Genomic DNA, 27,446 nt, shown 5'->3' with positions numbered 1-27,446 from the left:
CCCGGAGCTAGGTCCTTGTGGCTGGAGTGAGCAGCGTTCAGAGAAAAGCCCATGAGGCTCCCACCTGATCTGAATTTCATTTGGCAGCTGAAAGTTACAGGGAGATGCTCAAGGCTCCTGCCTTCCTACCTTGTCTTCCTCTCTGGTCTTCACAGACTCATCCTCTCCCTTTTTGTTCTTATTAGATTCCCTAACCCCCTCTTTTCTTTCTTTCTTTCTTTTTAAGTGTTATTTATTTAATCTCTATGCCCAATGTGGGACTCGAACTCACAACCCCAGGATCAAGCATTGCATGCTCTTCTGATGGAGCCAGCTGGTTGCCCATTCACCCCCACTTCTTCGGGTCTCCCCTAGCCTCTTCCTCTCTTCCCACAAAGGCCCTCTCTGTTGTCTCATCATCCTCATCATTCTCTGCTGTTGCCCTTCCCTCTGGAGGCCTCCTTAGCTCTCTCTCCCCATGCAACACTGAGTCATTGAAATTAAACCTTCAGGCCACCATTTGGACAGCACAGCCACTTTGTGTGGTGCGAAGATTGCCAGGGTACAAATTGCATGCACAGATGCAAATTACTGGTGGCCTTGTTGTGAAGTCTGTTTACCTGCATAAATGTCTTGGCTCAGCTCTGCATGATCCTCTGGCCACCTAGCCTGGCTGCCCCTCCACTTCCTTACATGTCTCTTACATGATTTGACAAAGGTCCTTTTATTTATTTTTTTAAAGATTTTATTTGTTTATTAGAGAGAGAGAGCACAGCAGGGGGAGAGGGAGAAGCAGGCTACCCGCTGAGCAGGGAGCCCAATGCGGGACTCCCTCCCAGGACCCCGAGATCATGATCTGAGCTGAAGGCAGACGTTTAACCCACTGAGCCACCCAGGTAACGGTGGTGGCTTTTAAATGGACTCTGTCAGGTTGTTTTGAGGCTGGTCTTTGCGAAGCCCTAAGACAAACTGGCTATTCAGATTCTACATCTACATCCCTTGGACTAAACTTTTTTTTTTCTAGACACCAAACCATCCCATTTCTTCCTTCCTTTCTCCCTGCTTTCCTGCCTTCACTCATGCATTCTTCAAAGATCTCTCCAACTCTTACTCTTTACCAAATCCTATGCCATGCAAGCTTCATATACAAAGACCAGTAAGATACAAAGACCAGTGAGATCTAGCCTCCCTTGAAGGGGCACGGTGTCTAGAAGGAAGAAATGGCTCTGTCAACAAATGGGCATAACACAGCGTCCCTGGGAAGATGACGGGATGCAGTCCATTTTTTATATTAAAATTATTCATTCATTCATTCATTCATTCATTCATGAGAGGCACACAGAGAGAGGCAGAGGGAGAAGCAGGCTTCCTGCGGGGAGCGTGATGTGGGACTCAATCCCAGGACCCCAGGGATCACACCCTGAACCGAAGGCAGATGCTCAACCACTGAGCCACCCAGGTGCCCCAGGATGCAGCCAATTCTAACTGAAGTTGGATGTGGTGAGATTTCTACAGGCGAACACTTAAACTGTTTCTGGAAAGCTGGGTGAGAGTTTTTCAGGTAGACAAGAGGGGAAATATGTTCCAGGTAGAGGGAGCCACCCAAGCAAAGGCCTCGAGTCCTACACCAACAGAACTTGTTGGATCTACAAATAGTTTGTGTTGCGAATCAGTTTGTCTCAGGTAAGAGGAGGATGAGGGAAGTTGTGAGGACGAGGCCAGGTTATTCTGCCCCCCCACACACAAAAAGGACATCTGGACTGATGAGGGTGTCAAAGGGAGAAGTGAAGAGACTCACAGGGCTGTCTGAGTCATTGCAGGCTTTGCTGAGGGTGGAGGTCATGGGATGGTATCTGAGGGGCATAGAGACTCCTGGGAATCCTGGCCCAGGGCTCACCAGAAATGTATGGATCCTTACATTTAGCTTGGTAGGCTTATACTGTGCAAGTACTTATTAAAAGTAAAGGTTAGGGACGCATGGGTGGCTCAGTGGTTGAGCATCTGCCTTCAGCTCAGGGCATAATCCAGGGGTCCTGGGATCGAGTCCCACATCGGGGTCCCGCAGGGAGCCTGTTTCTCCCTCTGCCTCTCTCTGTGTGTCTCTCATGAATGAATAAAATCTTAAAAAAATAAAATTAAATTAAAGATTATTGTGAGAGGAGGTAGCAAAGTGTGTGTGCATAATCCCAGGCATTCATCCACCCGTCTATCTACTTATCTAATGGCATCTTTCTGGAGTGTCCTGACCTCAGGGTGGTTGCTTAAAGCAAAAGCTTATACTTGACAAAGGAAAAGAAGGCAGAGAAAAATCCAAACGGGCACATTAAATGATCCAGCCCAAAGATGTCCATAGGAACTGAGAAACACTGAGTCAAATATGAAGCTTTTTTTTACCTCCTTCCTGTTAAGCAGGAGATGTCACACCTCTAACCAGACAAGCCAGCCCTGCCAAACTGGTCGGTAGCTGACACTCTTGAGCTGCAAGTAGGGGTAGTCAGGTAGTCAGGGGCAGTTCTTGGATGTTCTTGGGGCCAGCACCTCATGGAGTAACAAGTGTGGATGCTGAAAATATCCCTAGCATCGGATAGCATTTTTCAATTTAATTTTTGAGTAAGTAGTACCTTTGCTTGTTTCAGAAAGTATCAAAGCGGGGGCGCCTGGGTGGCTCAGTGGGTTAGGCATCTGCCTCAGCTCAGATCATGGTCTCAGGGTCCTGGGATCGAGACTTGCATCTGGCTCCCTGCTCGGTGGACCGTCTGCCTCTCCCCCTGCTCATGTTCTCTCTCTCTAAAGAATTTTTTTTTCTCCAAAGAGTTTTTTAAAAAAGTATCAAAGGGAAGGAAAAATCACCCCCGTCTTGTCCCATCAGTTATCATCCCCTTGCACAGTTAATCACCGTGACTAGTTTTTTTTGCGATCTTCTCAATTTCTTGATGCATAAATAAGCACATAGGAATGTGAGGGGCACCTGGGTGGCTCAGGGGTTGAGCATCTGTCTTTGGCTCAGGTTGTGATCCTGGGGTCCTGGGATGAGTCCCACATCGGGCTCCTCACAGGGAGCTTGCTTCTCCCTTTTTTTTTTTAAATTTTTTTTTAATTTTTATTTATTTATGATAGTCACACACAGAGAGAGAGAGGCAGAGACACAGGCAGAGGGAGAAGCAGGCTCCATGCACTGGGAGCCCGACGTGGGATTCGATCCCGGGTCTCCAGGATCGCGCCCTGGACCAAAGGCAGGCGCTAAACCGCTGCGCCACCCAGGGATCCCTTGCTTCTCCCTTTGCCTGTGTCTCTGCCTCTTTCTCTGTGTCTTTCATGAATAGATAAATAATATTTTTAAAAAAGCACACATAGGAATGTGAATTCTTACTCCCCCCACCCTTCCACAATGTTCCACATTGTGTTTTTCTCATTGGCCACTGTACCTTGGAGATACTCTGTGGCAATATCCACAAGTTGATCTAGAGGATACATTTCTAGGATAGGACTTTCTGGATCAAAAGGTGGAAATGTTGATAGCTAATGTCAAATTTCCCTTCCCAGGGGCTTTACCCATATACATCCCACCACCGAACCTGCTTTCCTTCCTTTGGCGGCAGAGTGGGTTTTGAGTCCTTCAGGGTTTGACAGGCTAACAGGTGAAAGTTGGGACACCTGTAGAAGTTTTAATTTACATGTCTTTCACAAGTGTCACCGACTAGATGCTTAAGATCCATTTGCATTAGTCTTTTCTGAGCTGTCTCTTTCATCTAATGTGGATTATCCGGAAAGTCCAAACTCAGCGCTTTGCACGTGCATCGGTGATGTCTCTGCAATCTTTGAGAAAATATACATATACCTTTATTTATAAAATAGCCATTCGACATTCTCTGAAAATAAAAGAAGTGCCGTCTGGGAGTCACCTCTGAACAATATGAAAACACTGCGGGTATTTTGAAATCAACTTTTGGCAAATGCAACGGAATCTGAGAATCACATCCCCAGAAATTCATGACGTTGTTTAAAGCAGCCTGGCTGAGGTTAAAACAAGACTCATTGGAGTCTTTGTAAATTTAGCATTTTTAGTCCTATAATAAATATATTTCCCATGAACCCACCTGTATCCCTCCCCAAATAGCACCTATGTGCTTCTCTAGTCTTGAAAAGAGCATAAAGAAGACCATAAGTGTTTTCATCAGCTCTCCATGTGTCCCAAATATCCCCTCTGGGGGGGAACCCCATTCCCCAGGGGTCCCCAAATGGGTCTGGGGACTTGGGAACCAGATAAAAGGCAGGGTGCTGTTTCTTTCCCCACTGATAGTGACCTTTGCCGAGGGAGGTATAAGTTGCAGGGGACTTAGCTGCTGGCACGCCTGGCTTGTGAACAACCACCTGTTTGAGAGAGGATCTGGAAGTTTTTGTTGTTTTTAATTCAAAAATAAAGATCATGGCCCTTACTAAATAGAAAACAGCTGTCTGCAAGTGACTTGCCCCACAGGCAAGACCCAGTCTGAGGCTTCTTGAGTGGCCGTCCCCGCGGAGCCCTAGCACAGCCCAGGGTGGGGTTGGCAGGAGCTGGGGTTCAGCATTTGTTGAGACAGTGGCGTCCCTGACAAGCACAGCTGTTTTCTTCCCCACCCATCCTTGCCCAGCTGGGAATCCGCCCAGGGAAACTGGCCCAGCTGGTGTGGCCTCTAATAAGTGGTTGGGTCATGAGGAGGAGGAGGAGGACCTGGGCTAGGAAGGAGTGGGGGGAGCCCCTAGGGGTTAATTTGCCCGCATAGCTCTCCGCTGACTCAAGTCTCGGCCTTCAGGCTCCCCCTGTGCTCCTGGCCCACCAGTCCATCCTTGGGAACTCCAGGATTCAAACTTTGGACCACTCCTTGGGCTTGGGAGGCTTGCAGAGACCTCTAGCCTCCACTCCTGTGCCTTGATGTTGCCACATTCCCCAGGATGATGCTTTCCTGTCATGTCCCCCAGAAATCCTAGGCCACAGCCTCTGAGATCAGCTTCTCCACCAGCGAAGACCTTACAGGCTGGTGATTTGGGGGCGGGAAGGCATATGCTTGCCCAGCTGTAGGCTCATGGGTGGTTGCTGAGATCCTGGGAAAGGTGCTTTGACCCCTGAGCCACTCCTTCTGTTTGTTCCTGCGAGCCAGCTAGAGAAGCCTGGGTGGGAACTCTGACCTGGACGAGTCCTGCCTTGGAGCCCCCATCCAGCCACTATAGGGCCCCATCTGGCCCCACCTGGCTTCAGGTGGGTCACCTGGCAGATAGGGACCACATCTCAGGGCTGGTGACCCCATAGTACGAGGGGGACCACCTGTCTTCCCACCTTGCTCAGTTCCAGCCTGGAGGAGGGGGAAGTATCTGTTGAGGATAGCCCCCCATCCAGGGGGGGACATAGCTGTTGCTCCCAGAAAGGGTTGGCACCCCATTTTGTACCCTGGATGCATGGAGTTTGGGTTTGGGCCCAGAGCTCAGCTCCAGCCGTAGAGATCATCAGCGCCCAGCCTCCCCCCATGGGGCAGGTGGTGTGGGAGGTGGGGACGCCATCCAGGGTCCAGACTGCTGGCCCTGGGGTCTCGCCCCATCCAGGCCCCCCCTCCCCCGCCAGCTACGCTCAGCCCAGGGTGGCGCTCAGGCCTGCTTCCTCACCAGCAGCACCCAGGGCAGGATGGCGGCCACCACAGCCACCACTGCGACGAGCGTGATGAGCAGCAGGGCCCGCGAGCGGCAGCAGAAGGCCCGGCCTGCACTGGGGGCCGGTGACGCCTCAGACAGCTCGGCCAGGCTGCGGCGGGGCAGCACGCTGTCCTGCTCCCCCAGGGGCATCCCGTGGCGGCTAATGACAAAGACCTGGGGCTCCCGGACCAGGCCAGGTGGCGGGTCTGAGGGGGGCTGGGCGCCCTGGCTGGGGGCCGGCCTCCACACCTGGGGGTTCGTGTGGCCCAGGGCGTCGGGCAGGCCCATGGGCACGGCCAGGGTCTGCGAGCTCCGGTCCAGCACGGAGGGCCAGCGGGAGCTCTTCTTGCTGAGGAAGGTGACGTAGCGGCAGATGGGGCAGATGATGGTCCTCTGGACCTGGCCGTCCACGCGGGTGGAGAGCAGGTACTTGACCAGGCAGTCGTGGCAAAACACGTGGCCGCAGCTCAGCGTGCGGCTGGCGCCCTCCAGGTCGCGGAACTTCTCGTAGCACACGGGGCACTCGCTGCCCGAGCTGTCTTTGCTCTCTCCTTCGGACATGGCCACTCTGCCAAGGCAGGGCCTTAGCTGCGGGAGGGAAGGGCCGGGAGCTGCCAGCCCTCTCCCTCCTTCCCAACTCCCTCCCACCTGCCTTCTGCCCCCCTCTCTCTTGTCCTCCTCTGCTGCCCCTCCCCAAGTGCCTACCTGGCTTACACTGAGACTAGGACCTAGGGCCCAGGCCCCTTAGGAGGAGATGAGGGGGGCACCTCTACAAGGGGCTTTGGGAGACCCATAAGGAGCAACTCCAGCCCCGGGAAACTGGTTCGAGGTACATGGAATGTGTTGAAGTCTGACCTCCCTGATACCTCACCTGGGCACACCGACTTGGTGAGGTCATCACCTCACCTCTTCCTGCTTGGATGCCTGCAGTGAAGGCAGCAGGACCCAGTTCCTAGGGGAAGCAGGCAGCTAAGCCGATGCTCCCCCAGACTCAGCCCGGTCTCCAGTGTGGCTGTCCCCAGAGTGGTCATTTCCTAGAAGATCCTCTGCTGCTCCTCTATCTCCCTGCTCAGGGATTGGCTGATCCATTGGATCGCATCCAGCCATTGGATTGCATTCCTCTGTGCTAAGCGTGGCTATAAAGCAATGACTGTTTTGAAAATAAAGCTCAGAACTTACACATCCAAATGCCTGCTGGCCCTCTGTGTAGTCACGGCAGGGAGCTGTGGGCTCGTACCTCCGCCTGCCACAGCTCACTCATTCTTCAGATTCTTACTGCGCTGCCTGAGGCAGTGAGAGAGAACCTCCTGGTTAACCTTGGCAAAGGCAGATTTTCATCCTTCGAGGATGTGTCTGATATGTTGGAAATGGCCAAAGTCACTGGGATCGAAGCCTGGTGAGAAAGTACAGGAGTGATCAATGGCATGATACTGTTTTAAATTGAAGATACAGTCACCATAAAGTAATTAGGTGGGTTTTAAACATAATCTGAGACCCCAAAGGTGTTCTCAGCAACAGCAGAATTGTTGGATTAAGTACACAGCTCCTCAAGATGCTGGCTTTGTTTTTTTTTTTTTTTTTATTTATTTATTCATGATAGTCACAGAGAGAGAGAGAGAGGCAGAGACACAGGCAGAGGGAGAAGCAGGCTCCATGCACCGGGAGCCCGATGTGGGATTCGATCCCGGGTCTCCAGGATCGCGCCCTGGGCCAAAGGCAGGCGCCAAACCGCTGCGCCACCCAGGGATCCCCAAGATGCTGGCTTTGAAGGCAGACACCAGATGTCCAGATGTATGTCCAAGTGTCCTCACTTAAGAGTCCAAATGTCCTCACTTAAGATTCCCCCATATCAGGGCACCTGGGTGGCTCAGTGGTTGAGCATCCTGGGATCAAGTCCTGCATCAGGCTCATCTCAGGGAGCCTGCTTCTCCCTCTGCCTGTGTCTCTGCCTCTCTCTGTGTCTTTCATGAATAAAGAAATAGAATCTTAAAAAAAGTCCCCTGTATCATAACTGTGTAGACTAAACTCATCTAGGTTAGCCTCTTTAGAAGGAATTGTGATCACCTGTCTTTGACATTTTCTTCCATCAAGGATGTAGACAAAAGACACCTGAACACACTGACAAATAGAACTCTGTGCCAGCCCCTAGACTCAAGAGATGACATAATGGGAACCAGATCAGTTACTAGAAAAAACTGTAGTTTCTCAAATCATAAATCTTTTGGCATCTCTCTCCTCTCTTGGCTTGGTCCTAAGTGCATTTTGCCAAGTTGAAAATGCCCCATAAGGAATAAGGAGCAAAAATATGTAAAGGTGGGGATGGGGGAACTGGGACTTTGAAGACAGCTCCAAAACCTTTTCAAGCTTTGGTCTCTGGGTGATCAGTGTGGCCCCCAGGCTGGGGGTGAGGGTTTCAAATGTTCAGACTCTGGAACTGAGTTCAAATCCTTGATATACCTATTATTATCTGTATGACCTCAAGCAAATTGTTTAACCTGAGCCTGTTCCCCATCTCTAAGATGGGGGTAATAGTATTGTTTTCCTCTCAGAGTTGTTCAGAGTAATTTTCTTTTGAGATTTCATTTATTTGAGAGAGACAGTGAGCATGAGCAGGGGGAGTAGTAGCAGGAAAGGGAGAAGCATACTCTCTGCTGAGCAGGGAGTCCAATGTGGGTCTTGATCCCAGGGCCCCAGGATCATGACTCGAACCAAAGGCAGATGCTTCGCCTACTGAGCCACCCAGGTGCCCCTGGAGTTGTTCAGAGTATTAAGTAAGCTAATATGAGTGAAGAGTTTGGCACACAGTACATGCTTAACAAATGGTAGATGTCATTGTTAAGGCCAGCCAAATCCTCTAGCATCTATCTTCTTCTTCTTTCCAGTTGTTCTTATTATGTAGATGACTAAAAAAAAAAAGTAACGCACATCTCTGACAGAGGGAAGCCCCCGTCAAATTAGAGTAACTATACAAGATGATGAAATCTGTGGCTCCCGGGGCAGACTGGACAACAGGTTCAAGGAGGGATTAGATAAATGATGGGCAGTAGATAACAATCAAGATGGTGAATCCAATGTTTCTGTCATTTCTGTTTCATAACACACTTGCAGATGTCTAAACTAAACTGGGGTTTTCTCAAGGATGACCATGATTCTCTTAAGCCAACTTCTAATATGTCCCCCTGTATCTCACAGTGCCCCACAGGCATATGGCAGCAGTTCCATCCATCCATTGATCCGTTGATCCCTCCATTCTCCCACCCACCCATCCACCCATCCATCCAATTATTCAATAAATAGTTATTGCGCTCCTGCTGTGTGCTAGGTACTGACCTTTGGCATCGAAGATAAGCAGGTTCAAGAAGGTCCTTCATGAAACTTTAGAGTAGTGGATATGTATAACTGGTTTTGAAAAAGAGATTTTTTAAAAAAAATTTTATTTATTTATTCATGAGAGACACGCAGAGAGAGAGAGAGAGAGAGAGAGAGAGAGGCAGAGGGAGAAGCAGGCTCCAGACAGGGAGCCCGATGTGGGACTCGATCCTGGGTCTCCAGGACCAGGCCCTGGTCTGAAGGCGACGTTAAACCCCTGAGCCACCTGGGGTGCCCAAGATTTTTTTTTTTTTTTTTTATGATAGTCACAGAGAGAGAGAGAAAGAGAGGCAGAGACACAGGCAGAGGGAGAAGCAGGCTCCATGCACTGGGAGCCCGACGTGGGATTCGATCCCGGGTCTCCAGGATCCCGCCCTGGGCCAAAGGCAGGCGCCAAACCGCTGCGCCACCCAGGGATCCCCCCAAGATTTTTTTTTAAAAGAAGGAATGGTGATAGGTAGCTGAAGTTGTTTGAGTAACTGAGAAGTAGGTATCAAGGTAGGCAAGAGAATTAAAGCAGATAGTTAAAGAATGCTAGGGGAAGGAAGGGCTTTTGAGGTCATTTAGTCAAATCTAGTCTTATAGGGGAGCAGATGTAGGTCCAGAGAGGAGGAAATGACTTGGGTGAAGTCACTTGGGGAAGGTGACAGAGAGGGGGATGGCAGAGAGAGAGAGAAGGACGGAGAGAGGAAATTCCATAGATGACATAGAGAACATTAGAGGGTTGTAAGTAGCTATGTAGCTGAGTCAGGAAGCACTATCCTCCTCAGGAGGAGCAGGGGAGGGGGGAGGAGAGCCTCTAATAGTCATTGGAGTTTGAAGAAAAGTAAAAGGGATCCAGGGATGCAGAAGACATTCCAGGTCCCCACTGGTGGCCTCCCTGGGCAATCCTTTCTTCTTCCTAGGCTTCAGAAGAGGCACGTCACTCATGCCTGGACAGTGCCACCCATCCCCACCTTCTACTCACTTCTCTTTCTCAGTCTTTCCCTGCCCACTCCCTCTCATTCTCTTGATTCCACTCATTCTTGCTCCTTGAGTTCTTCTCCTGGGCATGCCTCTGTCTTGGGTGCTGGGGCCAGGGTGAAGGCAACAGAAGAAATGCAAGGACCATGCTCTAGTTTGGGTGCACTCTAGCTCAAATACAACATGAGACGTTCTATGCCAAGAGGCAACCCCACTGGTGCTTTAGGAAATGGTGGGAGAAGAGGGCTGGAAAGTCTTTCTAGGTGAGGTGGGACCAGTGTCGAGCTAGTAATAAATAATTATAACAGCGACCATTTATTGAACACTAATTATGTGCTTGGCATGTCGCATCCCTTCCTCATGCAATCCTGACAACAATTCTGGGAGGTAGATATTATCCTCATTTTACAGATGAGGAAACTGAGGCCCAGGGCTTAAGTAACTTCTTCAAAGTCACACGGCTGGGGCAGGATAGACCCAGGGCGCTAGGGATTGCCAACTCTAGTGGGGGTTTGGATGTGCCTCCAAAGGAGAGCAGGGTGATGGAACAGGAGGTCCCAGCCCTCATACCTGTGCAGAAATACTGATTTAACAAATATCCACAGGGGGCACCTGGGTGGCTCAGTGGTTGAGTGTCTGCCTTCGCCTCAGGTTGTGATCCCAGGGTCCTGGGATCGAGTCCTGCGTAGGGATCCCCGCAGGGAGTGTGCTTCTCCCTCTTGCCTATGTCTCTGCCTCTCTCTCACGAATAAATAACTAATTTTTTTTTAATCCACGAATGAAAATACCTTCTGGGAGCTCCAGAATCCAGCTTTTTTTATGTCTAGCATATCTTGTAAAGTGGTTTGAAAAAAAAAGAAAAAGAGGAAAAGATTAAACTTGCTTTACCTTGGTAAAGTCCCTCCTGAGAGTGACTCTAAACAAGGTTGCCACTCCAGCCACCTGTGAGGCAAGGATTGGGCCCGCCAAGGGGCGCTGACCTCATGAAGCCCCAGTGCCCCACTTCACCCAGAGCAGCAGCCTATCGAGAGGGCTGTTTGGGGGAATCATCAGCCCAGGAGATTCCTGCCTCCCCACTTTGGGACTGTGAGCCCCTGAGGCAGAGAGATGCTTCTGGGCTTCCCTCCTGGATTTCCAAAGCGAAGCCCTGTGGCTTCGGTTGTGACCACTCCCCTAGATACCACACACACACACACACACACACACACACACACACACTCCCACACCCCTGTGGCATTCCAGTTTCAGTCCAGAACCTCGCCACGCTCTGGCTGGATCCCACTCCTTCCCCGCCCCCAGCCAGGCCCCCAGACTCACTTTGCTGGGATCAGCATCCACCTCTCCACCACGTCCTCCGCGGAGCAGATCTGAGCCACCCACAGGTGCTGGGCAGACAGCACGTCTTCCTGCTGCTGTTACTGTGACAGCCGCCGCTGAGGCATTTCCTAATGACTGAGCAGGTCTGGAGGACAGTGGAGGGAAGTGAATGTCGCCCAACCCGTTTGAGGCCAGGAGGCTCTTGGCGTTGCCCAGGGCTTTGGCAGCTGCTGGAGTCAGGTGATCTTGACAAGGATGTTCGGAGAGGAGCCCCCAATCTGAGGGGGAGCCCAGGGATGAGTCTCCCAGTGGAGGCAGTGACCCAGGACCCAGGGTGGGCTCCCTATGGGTGGGTCTCCCAATTCCAACAATAAGAAATTTATCCTCATGGTCCTTCACCATCCCGGACCCATTTCAGTGATCCTCTTCCCAAACCACTGCTCCGCTGCCATGCACTGGATGGGGGGGGGGTGTCACATCAGCCTCAGGGAGGCCACAACACCCAATATCATATACAAATATCTGGGTGGTGTGTCCTTATGCATTTGCCATTCATCGAACACTCAAAGAGACTCAGAGCTCCCAAGACCAAACACCATGGGGGTAAAGAATGAGGCAGAGTAAACCAATGAATTAGAAACATGAACCTAAAAAAAAAAAAAAAAAAAAAAAAAAAGAAACATGAACCTGCCTGGAAAGAAATCCCTGACATCATGGGGAATAGGGATAAATTTCCAAACAATTTGTAAAATACGATTCTATTTATGGAAATTATATATTTTTTATAGAGAAAAATCTGGAATATGATATATCAACCTTGAAAGTAGTTATCTCTGGAGGGACTTTCTAACTTATGCATTTCTGTGGTATTTGAATGTTCATCCTGCTTATTTTGTGATGAGAAATAAATAAACAAGAATAAGGCAGGAACAAAGAGGGTGACAGTGAGAGAACAACTGGATACCATTTGAGGGATTCTCTCCCAGTTTTCTCAGGGCTGGAGGCCCAGTCCTCAAAAAATTGGTTTTCTTTTGAAAAAGGAGCTTCCTGGATCCAAGGCATAGTGTGTGACTTGCGTGAGTGTGACTCAGTAGGGTGCCCCAGGATGGCCCCTCCTGACCTGTCCCATCATGGTCTGTCTCCACGGGGACCCAGAGGCCGGTTGGGTAGGGTAGTCAAGGCGGTGCACCCAGCCACCTCGCCCAGGGACATGGGGATGGCTGAGTGCCAACTGTCACGACAGTCTCATGTTCTTTCTACAAGAGCTGAAGGGGAGGAGTTTCAGGCAGTCCTAGATTTAGCAAATAAAAATGCAGACTGCCTTGGGGAAATGTGTATTTCAGATAAATAACAAATACTTCTTTTAAGTATGAGCATCCTCAGTTCAGTAATTGGGACCTACTTATACTAAAAAATTATTCGTTCTTTATCTAAAATTCAAATTTCACTGGACAATTTTGTATGTTTCATTCTGCATCTTCTCCCGTCTGAGAGGGCTCCCCGAATTTCTGTCCTTCCATCAGCACTACCAGGGGTCCCTTCAATAGTTTGGCTCATGACTCTGCCTAGGGCTTCTGGGAGAAAAGGAGACTCAGATACTCATCCTCTGTGCCCTGTATGTCCCTGGGGGAGGGGACTGATCCAGGCTGGCCTGTCTTTAGACTAATGTGATGTGACCCTGGGGTGACAGGAAGTTCCTGGAGCCCCCAAATCTCTTCTACTAGCTCTGCCATGAAGCTTGACTTTGAAGATAACTTTGAATGAATACTTATTACCATAGTCTGTTATGGTTTTGTGTTCCAAAATAGGAATTTAACTTTGGAATTTATATATATATGTATGTATAAATAAACATGTGCACATGTGTGTGTGCGCATATAGCCCTCCCGCCCGAGACAGGAAATATATCAGCCGGAGAAACCTTAGCTTTACTTTGTTAGGTTGGCTCTATCATCTTGCCCCCGAGAAGGTGGGACATAGGACTATTAAGTTTTGACAGGCAAAGGGGAATTAGCCATCAGGGAAGGTTAGATCACAGGTAAGTTAGCCAGAAGTACACTTGCTCTGTGTTTATATAAAGAGAATGTGCCATGTTCCTTTGGGTAAGTTACTTAATCCTTTTGTGTCTCAGTTGCTTCATCTGAAAAATGGGGATAATATTACCTACTCTCTAGGATCGTGGTGATTCAATGAATGGGTGCAAATAATGTGCCTGAAACCACGCCTCTTATATGTTAAGGGCTCGGTCAACATTACCCCCTACAATCATCATTGTCATTATCACAGCAAAAAGAGAAGGCTGCAGAGCGATAAGAGGACTTGAACAATTTTTACTTCGAGGGTCTGAGCCGATCTGTCCTGCCAATCTCACCACCCCAATTTATAGTGTCCTGCCTTTCTCAGCAGAGAGGACAAATGGACGCTGAAGGGTGGAAGGCTAGTTCAGCTCAGGGAGGGATGGGACCAGTGGCTTTTGCTCTGGTCAGGCCACATTGAAGAGTTGTGTCCAGTTTTGGGGACACATTAGGGGTGGTATTGCTGGGGGACCAATGTGTGTCCTGGGGAAGAAGCCAGCTAGGTTAGGGATGGGTCTGGGGACCATTGCGACCCCATAAGACCTTCCTTGGAGAGACCTCTCTGAGCATAGGGAGCCTCCAGACAAGAATAGAATCCTGACTGAGGCTGGCTGACTTGACAAATGACTGGAAGTGTAGTTTGTACATGCAATGAATGGCTGGATCAGGACAGAGGTTCTCAAATATCAGAATCATCTAGAGAACTGATGAAAGATACGGATTCCAAGGTCCTACCTCAGGACTTAGCAGACCTTGGGAGAGGCCTAGGAAACTATATTTTATATTAATTTTTTAATTGGATGGACAAATGAGTGGATGGATATAATGTAAGAATACTGCATGCTAGTGGAATCTGAGTATTGCATGTATGGGTTCTCTGTAAAATTCTTCGAACTTTGCTGTATGTTTGGAAATAACAATAAATGCTGGAACAATGATTTAATTTCTTGAATAAGTAATGTATCCAGATTTTTAAAATGTGGGGCACCTGGGTGGCTCAGTTGGTCAAAGCATCTAACTCTTGGTTTCAGCTCAGGTCATGATCTAATGGGTCTTGGGATCGAGACTTGTGTCAGACTCTGTGCTTGAGGATTCTCTCCCTCTGCCCCCCTCTGCTCCTCCGTATTTGCTTGCTCTCTCTCACACATTCTCTCTCTAGAATAAAGAAATCTTTTTAAAAAATTTTTTAAAAGAAAGAACAAGTGTTAGAAGTCCTGCAGTAGAGATTCTCTCCCCTTCTTTTTCCTTCCTTGTCTGCCCATTTTCTGTGTGTCCCACTAACTCACACCCATCAGGGTGGCTATTATAAAAAACAAAGAAAACAAAATACCCAGAAAGAACCAATATTGGCAAGAACATGGAGAAATTCAAACCTTTTGGCACTGCTGGTGACAATGTAAAATGGTGCAGCCACTGTGGGAGACATTGTGATGGTTTCTCAAAAAACTAAATGTAGAGTTACCATATGCTCCAACAAGCCTACTTGTGAATCTATACCCAAAAGAACTGAAAGCAGGGATGCAAACAGATATTTGCATACCCCTGTTTATAGTTCACAACAGCTGAAAGGTGAAAGCAACCGACGTCCACTCACCAGCAGGTGAGTAGGTAAATAGCATGTGGCATATGCGTGTAATGGAATAGTACTCAGCTTTAAACAAGAAGAACATTCTGACACAAGCTCCCACATGGATGAATTTTGAGGATATTATGCTGAGTGAAATAAGCCAGCCATGAAAGGACAAATACTGTATGATTCCATTTACATGATGTTCCTAGAGGACTCTGATTTATAGGCACAGAAAGGGGAATGGTGGTGGCCAGGGACTGGAGGAGGGAGAATGGGGCATCATTTCTTAATGGGTCCAGAGTTTCAGTTTGGGAAGAAGAAAAATGTTCTGGAGATGGATGGTGGTGGCTGTGCAGCAATGTGAATGTGCTGAATGCCACTAAACATGGTTAAGATAGTAAATTTCATATTGTACGTGTTTTGTCACAATTCTTAGAAGAGATAACCACTGTCATTAGTGGTTATTCTTGTGTATCTTCTTTATATCTGCAGAGAAAATACAGATCTTGATTTGTATTCCTTTCTCACTTCTTTTTTTTTCACCAAAAGATAGCGCTCCACACGCATGCTTCTGCATCTTGCATATCCTACTTGAACTGACATCTTGGAGCTTTCTCCATGATCACACATGTACAGTGCGGTTTTGGAATCCAAGATTTTAGCAACTTCTCCAAGTAACGTCAAGGGGTGGCCTGTCTGGGAGCCTCTCCCAGGCCAGAGGTTGGGGTTGGGGTCCTGGGTAGCTTGGACCTCCATCCTCACTCCTTCCTCTAGGATGGGTAGAGGAGGACCAGAAGCTGAGGTGGCTCTTTCAGACAGAGGCATCCCTCTGTAGCATCCCCCAGGGAGGTGGGATTCCCTGCAATTCTTGGCTCTCTTGCTCCCCTGGAGAGACTCCAGATGTGTGGTAGCAGGGGCACACTACACCCTCTGCTCCACCTTCTCTCCACCTGCTGTGGGGACGGGTGGGGCTGCTAGGCAGGGGCTGCCCTAAGAGGATGGAGTCACTCCTGCCATTCAGAACCTTATGCCAGGGCCAATCATTTAAGGAGAATAGTAAAGTGGGTCACCCTAAATATTGAAGACTAAAAGGGATGGAGGGGCCAAGGGGAGGAGACCTGGAGCTAGAGGCAATGGAGGGTGGAGGGGGTAGGAGAGGAGAAGGAAGAATGGGATGAAGGTTAAGGCCAACCTCTGCTAGAACAGAGGATCTTGGTCTTTAGATCACTGCCATCCGTGAACCTAACAATGATCTTCCCCAGCTGAACATGCAGCTGTGGGCACACCTGGAGCAAGGACCGGGACCTGATCAGGAATACCGAGGGCTGTGTTTGGTTAGGAGACAGGAGACCATTGGCCTGACTGTCCATATTCTGGCAGTGGAGGTTTGCTCCATCCTGGCTCTGGATGAGGCTGGAGTCATATAAAGGGGGGCAGGGTAGGAGATGGGGGGCAATTTGTCTGTGCCCCTGTGCATGCTCACAGTGGTTGTAATTAAATGATGCCTGTGTGGCAGGAGGTGGGTGTCTCCTTGCCGTACTTGAGCGTGTGTGCGTGTGTGTATGTGTGTGTGTACATGACCCTTGACCCCCCTCCTGCTCTGCCTTCACTCGTCAGCTTCTTGATTGGCCTGAGGAATGTGGGCAGATGGGAAAGCCAAGCCCAGGAGGGCCGAGGACCCCAAAGTATGGAGCAGAGGAGCCTCTGGTTCCCAGGGAAGCCCATGCAGAGACTAAGGCTTTAGTCATCCCTGAAGATGCCCCACTGTCCTCTCCGGCACCAGCCAGCATAGTCCAGCCACTTGGACCTCCTTGGTGAGGCCACACACACCACCCCTGCCCAGTGTGGCCAGAGGAGGACCCAGAATTAGGTGCAGCCCTGGTGGTCTCCCCATCCCTGTGCATCTGTTGGACCCTGGCCCTGCTTCGTGCCAGCCAACTCTGGGACCTGCTTTGGGGTTTCAGTCATTCACACTCCTATAAACTTCCTGGGCTCACCTCCTCCCCCCAAGGCTGCCCAGGCCTCTGAAATCTCTGCCTTCCCTGTTCCCTTCATTCTACCTCCTTGGGCTCTCCTCATTTATGACATAGCCTAGGGCTGCTGGTAGCACAGGTGAAACCAGGGGCCTTTGGACAGAAAACAAAGATGCCCCTTGTCTGGGCTGAAAGCAGCCTTGCCCAGGCACAGGGCTTGGTAGGCAGAATAAGGGCCTCTTTTCATTCCCAACTACCCCCTTGGCCCTCAGCCTTCTTAGCCCAACTGTACCATGGTATGCAGCAGCCACAGAGCATTTTCACCGGTGTCTCCCCTTTTCTCTCTCCCTCCAAGGACTTCTGTGGCTCCCTACAGCCCTCCGTGCAAAGCCCACACTCAGCCAGCCCACAAGGCTCTCATCACCCTCCCCTTGGGTGCCTCATACCACACACTGTGGCCACAGAGATGGCTCTCAGTTCATCACCTGCCCCTCCCACCTGCATCTCTACCTTTTAAGACCTTCAAGGAGGGGTGCAGAACAGTGGCCAGGTATCCTTAGAGCCCAATAAATCAATGTTTGTTAAATGAATAGATCTACCTTCACAAGCCTAGTTCAAGTGTGTCCCTAGGGGCTGGGGCGGTGTGCAAGGCAAGCCCGGGAAACATGGTTGTTCAACTCTCTGTTGGACACCCCTTTGGAATCTACATGAAAGTTCCCCCCCTCAAAGTCATAATAGACTTGAAAACCTCCAATGTGGCTGGACACAGGAGAATGAGCCCACCTTCTGGTCAGAGCCTTATGTTAGCCACTGTTCACTAATGCTGTCTTTGAAAAGGCATGGTCCTTCTACAGGAGGTGAGTGTGGGAAGGAGAGGGATGATGGTCTGGGGAAGAGGGAGGAATGCCCCACTACCTAGCTGTGTGTCTTCAGTGATTTTTGCTGTATCAAAGTGCCACGTGTACAATTGTTTATTTGATTTGTCTTTTTAAAAAAAGATTTTACTTTTTTATTCATGAGAGACACACACACACAGAGGCAGAGATATAGGAAGAGGGAGAAGCAGGCTCCCTGTGGGGAGCCTGATGTGGGACTCGATCCCAGGACCCTGAGCTGAAGGTGTCAGACCCTCAACCACTGAGCCACCCAGGTGCCCCACTTGATTTGTCTTGAAAAAAGAAATAGAATCACATTTTAAACTTAAGTATGTATTCTGACCTCCGAAGCACCTATACCTTTGAAATCACACTTCTGATACTCTAATTATGCTTAAAAAATATATTTAAAAAAAGAGTAAGTTCTGTACCAAGCGTGCGGCTCAAAATCATAACCCAGAGATCAAGAGTGGTAGGCTCCACCGACTGAGTCAGCCAGGCACCTCCAATTCTATTTTTAATAAGTAGCACATTTAATACCTACTGTTGAATAGGAAAAAAAAAAAAAAACCTAAAACAAAACAAAAGCAAGGTTTTCCAAGAGCCCTTTGGCCTGGAAGCACAGAAGCCACAGAGTACGATCAAGTAGAGAAGTCCTCCTGAAAGGAGACAGCTTGGGGGATCCCTGGGTGGCGCAGCGGTTTGGCGCCTTCCTTTGGCCCAGGGCGCGATCCTGGAGACGTGGAATTCGATCCCAGGTCGGGCTCCCGGTGCATGGAGCCTGCTTCTCCCTCTCTCTCTGCCTCTCTCTCTCTCTCTCTCTCTCTGTCTATCATAAATAAAATAAATAAATAAATAAATAAATAAATAAATAAATAAATAAATAAATAAAAACTTAAAAAATTGGACGTGAGGCTGAGATTGGCAAGGACCGGGGTGCGGGGTGTGGGCGGAGGCAGAGAAGCAGGGGTGGGGCAGCGGGCGCGGCGAGCAGGAAGGCTGGGAGGAATGCCCCAGCCCGCGGGTGTGCGCACCTGCCGCTCACCTGCTCCGCGAGCGCTCCCGCCCCCTTGCCTCTGAAACTCACTGGCCGGCTGCCTTGCGGGTCTCTAACCCCAGGTCCTGAAGCGCTCTGAGACAGGTGCGGAATGGGAGCCCGAAGAAGCAGGCGGGGAAGTTTGATTTCAGGGCTCTAAGTAGAAGAGAGACCTCTCCCCACTTCCTGGGGGCGGTGGCAGGAGAAAGAGAGCTGGGAAACAAAACAAAACAGAACAAATAACAGAGGCTTTGATGGAGGATTTACTTGAGTCTTGGCTCTTTATCCCAGAACTGAAAACCTCCCTGACAATTGAGAGTCCTCAGTGCTTGAGACGGGTGAGGCCAGAGTCAGGGGCAGACTCAGGAGTGAAAGAAAATTATATTTTTTTCTGATTATAAAACGAGAACTGCCCTTGGAGAGAAAATGTAGAAAATTCATAAAAGCACAAACGAAGAAGAAAACACATAAGCTCTACACCATCTCTCCAGGTAGCTTCCATAAATATTTTGGCGTTTATTCTTCCAGCCTACTTGGATATAATGATACATTTACCATATATGGTTGTGTTAAAATAATTATGTATTATATAATATATGATTATAATAAGATAATAAGTGGGAAGGATCGCACTGTGTAAATACTTTTAGGACCTGATTTTTTTCAGTTGTTACCTTGTGGTCCCCAATAAACAGTCTTTTACGCCCTCATTTTTTTTTTTTTATGATAGTCACATACAGAGAGAGAGAGAGGCAGAGACACATGCAGAGGGAGAAGCAGGCTCCATGCACCGGGAGCCCGACATGGGATTCGATCCCAGGTCTCCAGGATCGCGCCCTGGGCCAAAGGCAGGTGCCAAACCGCTGCGCCACCCAGGGATCCCCGCCCTCATTTTTTTTTAAGAGAGAGAGAGAGGGAGAGAGAGAGAGAGAGAGAGAGAGAGAGAGAATCTTAGGCAGATTCCAAAGTGTAGAGCCGGAGGAGGGGCTTGAACTCACCAACCTGACAGAAAACAAAAGTTGGGTACTTACCTGACTGAGTCACCGAAGCACCTCTATGCCCTCATTTTTAATAGATGTAGTCACTTATTTAAGCTATTAATTGATATTTGTTTTCAATTTCCCCTACTATAAAAAATTGTTGCAGGAAGTGGTTTTTTTTTTAAGGACTTATTTGAGACAGAGTGTATGTGAGTGGGGTGGGGTAGAGGGAAAGGGAGAAGGGGAAACAGACTCGCTGTGGAGTCCATCACCAGGGCTTGATCCCACCACCCTAAGATCATGATCTTAGTCCTGGATCCCACCACCCTGAGATCATGATCTGAGCTGAAACCCAGAGTGGTCACTCAACTGACTGAGCCACCCAGGTGCCCTAGGAAGTGTCTTTATTGAAAAATCTTGGTGTTATTTCTTTAAAATAATTGTTTGAAATGGAATTGATGAGTCAAAGTATAATAGAATTTTAAATACTTGTGATAAATACTGTCAAATTTCCCTTCATAAATGTACTAAATGTAGAATTGCCTTATCCCCTCACTCACCCTGCTTTGCCTATTATAACTTTACCTTTACCAAAAAAAAGAAAAATCTTGAAATCTTCAACTTCTCTGTGATTACTGTCAATATCCTGCCTCAAGACACTATCAGCAACTTGTTTGAATACTGCAATATAATCTTTTAATTTTCCTTCCTGCTTTCCCTCTCATCCCTCACCTGACCCACTGTGGTCTGTTTTCTATAAGAATAGTCTGAATTATCCCTTTTTTTTCAGTAGGCTCCATGCCCAGTACTGAGTGCAATGTGGGGCCTGAACACACCACCCTGAGGTCAAGACCTGAGCCAAGATCAAGAGTCAGATTCTCAGCCAACTAAGCCACCCTGGGCCCCTGAATTATCCTTTAAAAATGTGTACTAATTGACTTTTGCTTCTGGTCAAGACAGGGTGGTTTGTATCAGACTAGGATTCCTTTAGAGAACAATATAAAAATTATATTATATGCATAAGTACCCACACCCATGCACATTCATACACACAGCTGTTTTAAAGCTTCGGAGAGTAGTCAATGTGAGCAGAACTTAAGTAGCCAGGATCCTGCAGAGAAAGAAAATACTTTGAGCCAAGGGGCATCTTCTCTTCTACTTTCCCTAGAGAAATTCTTTAATGAATTTTCTGATTTACTCAGGAGGCATTGTGGCTGAGCAGAAAATGGTGGCCTAAAATCTTGGCATTATCACACTGCTAAAAAATTCGAGTTCAATATCTGACAAGAAAGAAGAATCTGGTTGACAATCTAGGGTTTCAGCTGAGACACCTGCAGGACTATGACCTAGGAGTAAGGACAATCCTGACCGGGACCAGTCCATACAAAGCCTGGAAGTCTCAGTCCTGATTGGATCAAATGATTTGACCCTACTCTAATAGCCTGAAAAAAAATGCCAACCAGAAATTTATATATCTTCTGGAAAAATAACATCATTCAGAGACTTTGAAATTTTTCATCCAGCATCCAGCTTTTAACAAAATTTAACAGATAAACTAGAAGACAAGACTATATAAACAAAAACCAAGAGAAAAAATAGTTGATAGAAGCAGACCCAAAGGAGAAAATTATATCAGTATTATTGTACACAGACTCTACTGTATTCAAAAAAGTAAAAGGATAGCTAGAAATAGTTTTCAAAAACATTTTTAAAGGTTTTGGTTTTCCAATTTATTTATTTATTTTGAATGAGAGAGAGAGGCAGAGGGAGAGGGAGAGAATTCCAAGCAGTCTCCATGCCCAGTATGGTGCCTGATGTGGAGCCCAATCTCCTGACCCTAAGACCGTGACCTGGGCTGAAATCAAGAGTCAGATGCTCAACCATATGAGCCACCCAGGTGTCCCTAATTTTTTTTTTTAAATTGAGTATTGTTGACACACAATGCTACATTTTTTTTTAAATTTTTATTTATTTGTGATAGTCACAGAGAGAGAGAGAGAGAGAGAGAGGCAGAGACACAGGCAGAGGGAGAAGCAGGCTCCATGCACCGGGAGCCCGACATGGGATTCGATCCCGGGTCTCCAGGATCGCGCCCTGGGCCAAAGGCAGGTGCCAAACTGCTGCACCACCCAGGGATCCCCACACAATGCTACATTAATTTTAGATGTACAACATAATGATTCAACTTCTTTATATGTCATGCTACTCTTCACAAGTGTAGCTATCACCTGTCACCATACAATGCTAATACAATATCATTGACTATATATTCCCTATGCTATGCTATTTTCCCCACGACTTATTCACTCTATAACTGAAAGCCTGGACTTGCCATCCCCTTCACCCATTTTGCCCATCCTCTATCCACAGAAACAATTTTTAAAGAGAACCAAATAGAGGGATGCCTGAGTGGCTCCCCCATTGAGCATCTGTCTGCCTTCAGCTCAGGGTGTGATCCTGGGATACTGGGATCAAGTTCTACATTGGGCTCCCTGCAGGGAGCCTGCTTCTCCTTTTGCCTGTGTCTCTGCCTCTGTCTGTGTGTCTCTCATGAATGAATAAATAAAATGAATAAATAAAATGAATAAATAAAATCTTTTAAAAAAATAAAGAGAACCAAATAGAAATTCTAAAACTGAAAAATACAATTACTGAAAAAAAACCCCACTATAGATGGGTTTAACAGCAGGTTAGATATAACAGAAGAGAAAATTAGTAAACTGAAAGATAGTTCAGTAGCAAATAGACAAGCTGAAGCATGGAGTGGGGAAAAAAGGGGGGCAAAACATGGAGGGGGGAAAAGCACGGACAATATGTACATCAGAGAATATGGAATATGGTGTAAAGATCTAGATACATTTAACTGGAAGCATTCAAGTAAAGGAGTGTTAGTGATCAGTTTAGAAGCAGTGGTTGAAGAGTTACTGATCACAAATGCTACGATGTTAATGAAGATGTTAAACCACAAGTTCAACAAATGACAAATCTCAAGCAAAATAACTACAAAAAAAAAAAAAAAATCCCCGCATAGGCACATTGTAGTAAAACTTCTGAAAACCAAAGACAAAGAGAATCTTTGAAAATTGGCTGAGAGAAAAAAAAAAGAAAAAAAAAAGAAAATTGGCTGAGAGAAAAAGACATTACTTTTAGGGGAGCAGTAACAATATTGACGGCTGATTTGTAAAATAAATGATGGGATCCAGGAGACAGTGGAAGTCAAGGCTATGTTTTATAATCTTTAAATGAGGGATCCCTGGGTGGCTCAGTGGTTTGGCGCCTGCCTTTGGCCCAGGGCACGATCCTGGAGACCCAGGATCGAGTCCCACGTCGGGCTCCCGGCATGGAACCTGCTTCTCCCTCCTCCTGTGTTCTGCCTGCCTCTCTCTCTCTCTCTCTCTCTGTCTATAGTAAATAAATCTTTAAAAAATATAATCTTTAAATGACTGAAAGAAAACAACTGCCAATCTAGAATTTTATATGAAGAAAAATAGTCTTCAAAAAATGAAGGTGAAACAAAGAGGCTTACAAATGAAAGCAGAGAGTATTCATTGAGAAGAGAACTATGCTAAAAAACACTAAAGGATACTCTTTAGGCTGAATGGAAATGATCCCAATGGGAGCAAAGAATGAAGGAATGAATGAAGGAAGGAGGCACGTGTGTAGGAAAAATATATGAATATTGGCTGCACAGAAAAAAAATCTTAAGAGTTTAAAAATATGTGAAACATTAAAATACTCTACAGTAATAACATAAAGCAGGCAGGGGATAGATAGAATTAAACTGTAAGATTCTCGAATTATTTGGGGAGTGGGAAAAGTATAACTTCTAGTGGATTAATAATTCAAAGATGCACATAGTTTCTTGATAACCATTAAAAGAATAGTAAAAGAATGTACAATTCATTATGAAGCTAATAGGGGAAAAAGAGAAATAATTTTAAAAATCAAATTTAAAAGAACGTAAGAAAAGCTTGGGGGCACCTGGCTGGCTCAGTCAGAAAAGCCTGTGACTTTTGATCTTGGGATCATGATTTTGAGCCCCACACTGGATGTAGAGATTACTTAAATAAGCAAATAAGCTAAAAAAAAAAAAAAGAATATAAAAAAGGTTTAAAATAGGGACATTTCTTAAAAATGCCCTTGCTATTTGATTTTCTTCTGCCATGAACTTATCTATATCTTTTGTTCAGCTTTCTAGCTGGTTGCTTTCCTTTTCTTTTTCCTTTTCAGTATTAGTAGTGCTTTATTTCTTTACATTACTCTTTACTGGAATTTATATTAGTGTAAGTGGATGAGAATTTCAATTAAATTGTTTTGCCAAATAGCTAATCTTTTTTTTTTTATTGGAGTTCAATTTGCCAACATATAGCATAACACCCAGTGCTCATCCCGCCAAGTGGGCTTTCCTTTTCTTATTGATTTTAGATGGATGTAAGTAGAGGTAAATAGAGATATGTGGGTGTGAATGTTGTAAATACTTTCTGGTAGAGATCAGTTTTAAATTTTGACGCCTTAGCTCGAACACTATGCTCCCGCTTTGACCACTCGCTCTGATGTCAGTGAGAAGAGGAATGAAGTCGGTTGAAGTCTTATGTTCTGCATCCAGTAGGAGCTCAAGAAATGCCTATTGAAATGAACTGAATTGAGAAGGTCATTATGCTCATCCACCACAGGGCCCCGCATTGTTATCACGTATAGAGGAAGGAGTTATCTGAACCAGTGGCAAGAATAGTGGAGAGTGGATGTGGAAGGCAGGAGCAGAAGTCAACCAGGTTGGCAAGAACTGAGAGAACCCCTGAGAGACAGCTCAGCCAGCCCCAGACACTGACCTGGGGCTCTCACTCTGTCTTCTCAGGAGGGGATGCCTGGAGCAGAAATGTATGGTGCATACCTAAACAAAATCAGCAGGTGGCACTCTAAAGACGTGCCGTTGCCATCCAAGCTTGGAGGGGGCCAAAATCTTGGTTGAGTGCCTAGGGAATAGAAACTGAGGCACGAGCAGTCTTGAGCCCTAACTTTTTGGCTCTGTGCTTCCTCCAGAGGTGAGACCCCCAAGATCAAGAGCCCTGTAGAGGTTTTTCCCCTATATTCCCCCCACCATATCCCCTATATTCCCCTGTGGGTACCTGTAGAGCACCATCTGTTCAATTTAATTTGGAACAACATGGGTCCAGATGAGCAAACCAATCACCTACGTGGTTCTTTTGTGAAAATGCAAGTTCTGGGACGCGGGTGGCTCAGTGGTTGAGTGCCTGCCTTGGGCTCAGGTTGTGATCCTAGGGTCCTGGGATCGAGTCCCGCATCGGGGTCCCCACAGAGAGCCTGCTTTTCCCTCTGCCTGTGTCTCTGCCTCTCTCTGTGTGCCTTTCATGAATGAATGAATAAATAAAATCTTGAGAAAAAAAAAAAGAAAATGCTCGTTCTGATTCAGTAGCCCTGGGGTGGGGCTGAGATCTGCATTTCCAACTCTCTGGTTATGACTCATGCTCAGTAACTCTGACATCTAGAACACACTGTCCACAAGGTCTCAGTTCTGTGCACTACAGGAGGTGGAAGAGGGCTCTGCCCTCGGGACTTGCAGCTTTCTGGAGTAAAATATCACTGAAATGTCTCCCATATGGGTTAAGGTGTGAGTCCACTTGCTGGGTGAGTTTGGACAAGCTGTGTGACCTCTTAGGGTCTCAGTTTCCTGATCTGTAAAATGGGAAGAGGGGCGCCTGGCTGGCTCAGTTGGAAGAGCATGTGACTTTTGATCTCGGGGTTGTGAGTTCAAGCCCCACATTGCGTGCAGACATTCCTTAAAAAATAACAACTTAAAAAAAAAGGGGAGATTAACAGCCCCTTCCTTAGAGAGTGGTTTGAAAGTTAAAGCAGGATGTCCTATGGTAAGACACTTAGTACTGTGCCTGACACATAGTAAGCCTCAGCAAGGCTTGGGGTGCACTAAAAGAAGAAGCTAGGCACCCACCCTGGGGGAGTGGTAAATTGGAGGGAATAATCTTTAAAAAAAAAAATTTTAGGGATTTATGAGTGGTGCTAAGAGGAGCCAAAGCTCACCCTGGCCCTGCCCTCATGCAAGGCTTTGCCTTGGCCTCTATAGCCTCACCCCACTGCTGTGAGGTCCCCAGCCCAGGCTCCTGAGTTTGCCTGCATGCATTAAATAGGGTGGTGTTTCCACAGCATCTCAAAGGCTCATGGACATTTAGAGACTGACTTCCAGTGCTCTGCTAGATGTTCTGGGGGAATCAGAGACAGATCCACACAGCCTCTACCCTCACTGGGTGTCCCTAGGGAGGTAACCCATCACCATGGAAAAGGAATGGTCAGCCAGTGCAGGGCCTCAGTAGCGGTTCTTAGAAACAGTGCTTCTTCGGGGCGCCCATGTGGCTCAGTCAGTTGAGCATATCAGATCATGACCTCATGGGATCCAGCCCCACATCAGGCTCCCTGCTTGGCGGGGAGTCTGCTTCTCCCTCTGCCCCTCCCATTGCTTGTGCTCTCTCTCTAAAATAAATAAATACATAAATAAAAATAAAACAAAATAAAATAAAATAAAGTAAAATAAAATAAGGGATGCCTGCATGGCTCAGCAGTTTAGTGTCTGCCTTCGGCCCAGGGCGTGATCCTGGGGTCCTGGGATCAAGTCCTACACCGGGCTCCCTGCGTGGAGCCTGCTTCTCCCTCTGCTTGTGTCTCTGCCTTTCTCTCTCTCTGAGTCTCTCATGAATCAATAAATAAAATACTTTAAAAAGTAAAATAAAAAAGAAACAGTGCTCTTCCTACATAGGGAGACTAAATGATAGCTGCTGTTTGGGGTGAGTCTCCAGACCAGAACCAGACCAGGGTTGTCCAATCTAATATAGATTGAGGAGTGGGCCAGATTTGCAGAGGCAGAGGGGAGGAGGGACAGACAGGGACTCATGGGACCTGTGTGAAGCCTGTTACGCACATTATGTCATTCAAGCGTAAACAGACCTGTGGGTACCGGTGCTAGAATTACCTCCATTTCACAGATGTGGAAAGTGAGACTCAGACCCCAAGAGCTTGTTCAGGCCTCCCAGCTATAAAAGTGATGACGGCCCTCTGCTTTCAGTTCATCCTCTTCTATGCCACGTATGTGCTATGCCAGGTGCTGCGCAGCTCCTACCTTTAGCGAGTGACAGCTTTTCCCTCATTCTTCTCCAAATACAGGGACCAGAGCATACAGGCATGTTGTGACAGGGAGCCTTGAGCGCCTGGCTGAGGGTGAGGACCTGATCTCTCTCTCCCCTTCCTCGGGACCATGGAAGGAAGTGTTGCTCGACTCCAGCTCAGTGAGGAGGCTGACAGGATTGCCTCACTTCCAGATGACAGGCCCCAGCCTTCGTGGGCTGAACCCACTTCCTGTCCTTGTGCCTCTTTTGTCATACGGTGATTTCTCATGCTTCCTGTTGACTTCTGCTTGGTTTTCAGCTGGTTCAGCGCTAGGAACCGTGTACTGCTGGTGGTCTGATTGGTGAGGCACGGGACACAGGACCAGGTACCGTGGGGTGGTGGGGAGCAGGGGACCGGGGGGGGGCTCTGACTGGAGGAGGTCTGGGCCAGGTGGGGGTCAGCCTGAGACACTCCAACATGGGGGACTCCTGGTGGCCTGCAGACCTTCTCT

The 27,446-nt window shown here is 47.5% G+C and overlaps 2 protein-coding genes across 4 annotated transcripts in view; one reads left to right on the top strand and one right to left on the bottom strand.

Moving 5' to 3' along the window:
• Positions 1 to 3,796: 3,796 nt before the first annotated feature.
• Positions 3,797 to 11,927, bottom strand: RNF222 (ring finger protein 222). 2 transcript variants are annotated; one of them, XM_077884240.1, is made up of 4 exons: positions 11,293 to 11,927; positions 8,974 to 9,042; positions 6,823 to 7,036; positions 3,797 to 6,231 (listed from the first exon to the last, which is right to left on the bottom strand). In XM_077884240.1, the coding sequence occupies exon 4, from the start codon at positions 6,202 to 6,204 to the stop codon at positions 5,599 to 5,601; it is 606 nt and encodes a 201-aa protein (XP_077740366.1). In that variant the 5' UTR covers positions 6,205 to 6,231; positions 6,823 to 7,036; positions 8,974 to 9,042; positions 11,293 to 11,927; the 3' UTR covers positions 3,797 to 5,598. The 2 variants fall into 2 exon arrangements, with proteins under 2 accessions (XP_077740366.1, XP_077740355.1); XM_077884229.1 differs by having other exon boundaries at positions 3,797 to 6,211.
• A 15,274-nt stretch (positions 11,928 to 27,201) lies between these two features.
• NDEL1 (nudE neurodevelopment protein 1 like 1) overlaps positions 27,202 to 27,446 on the top strand; it is a 79,259-nt gene continuing 79,014 nt past the window's right edge. Inside the window, exon 1 of one of the 2 annotated variants that reach the window (XM_077892692.1) lies at positions 27,202 to 27,320. The gene's annotated coding sequence lies outside the window, so the exon portion shown is untranslated. The remainder of the gene's footprint in view (positions 27,321 to 27,446) is intronic. The other variant, XM_077892690.1, reaches the window with a different exon arrangement.

The sequence above is a fragment of the Canis aureus genome, chromosome 3 (genome assembly GCF_053574225.1).
Source record: "Canis aureus isolate CA01 chromosome 3, VMU_Caureus_v.1.0, whole genome shotgun sequence".
Classification (NCBI taxonomy): domain Eukaryota; kingdom Metazoa; phylum Chordata; class Mammalia; order Carnivora; family Canidae; genus Canis; species Canis aureus.
The sequence above is the reverse complement of the archived record's forward strand: the minus strand, read 5'-3'. Positions and strand labels throughout refer to the sequence as shown.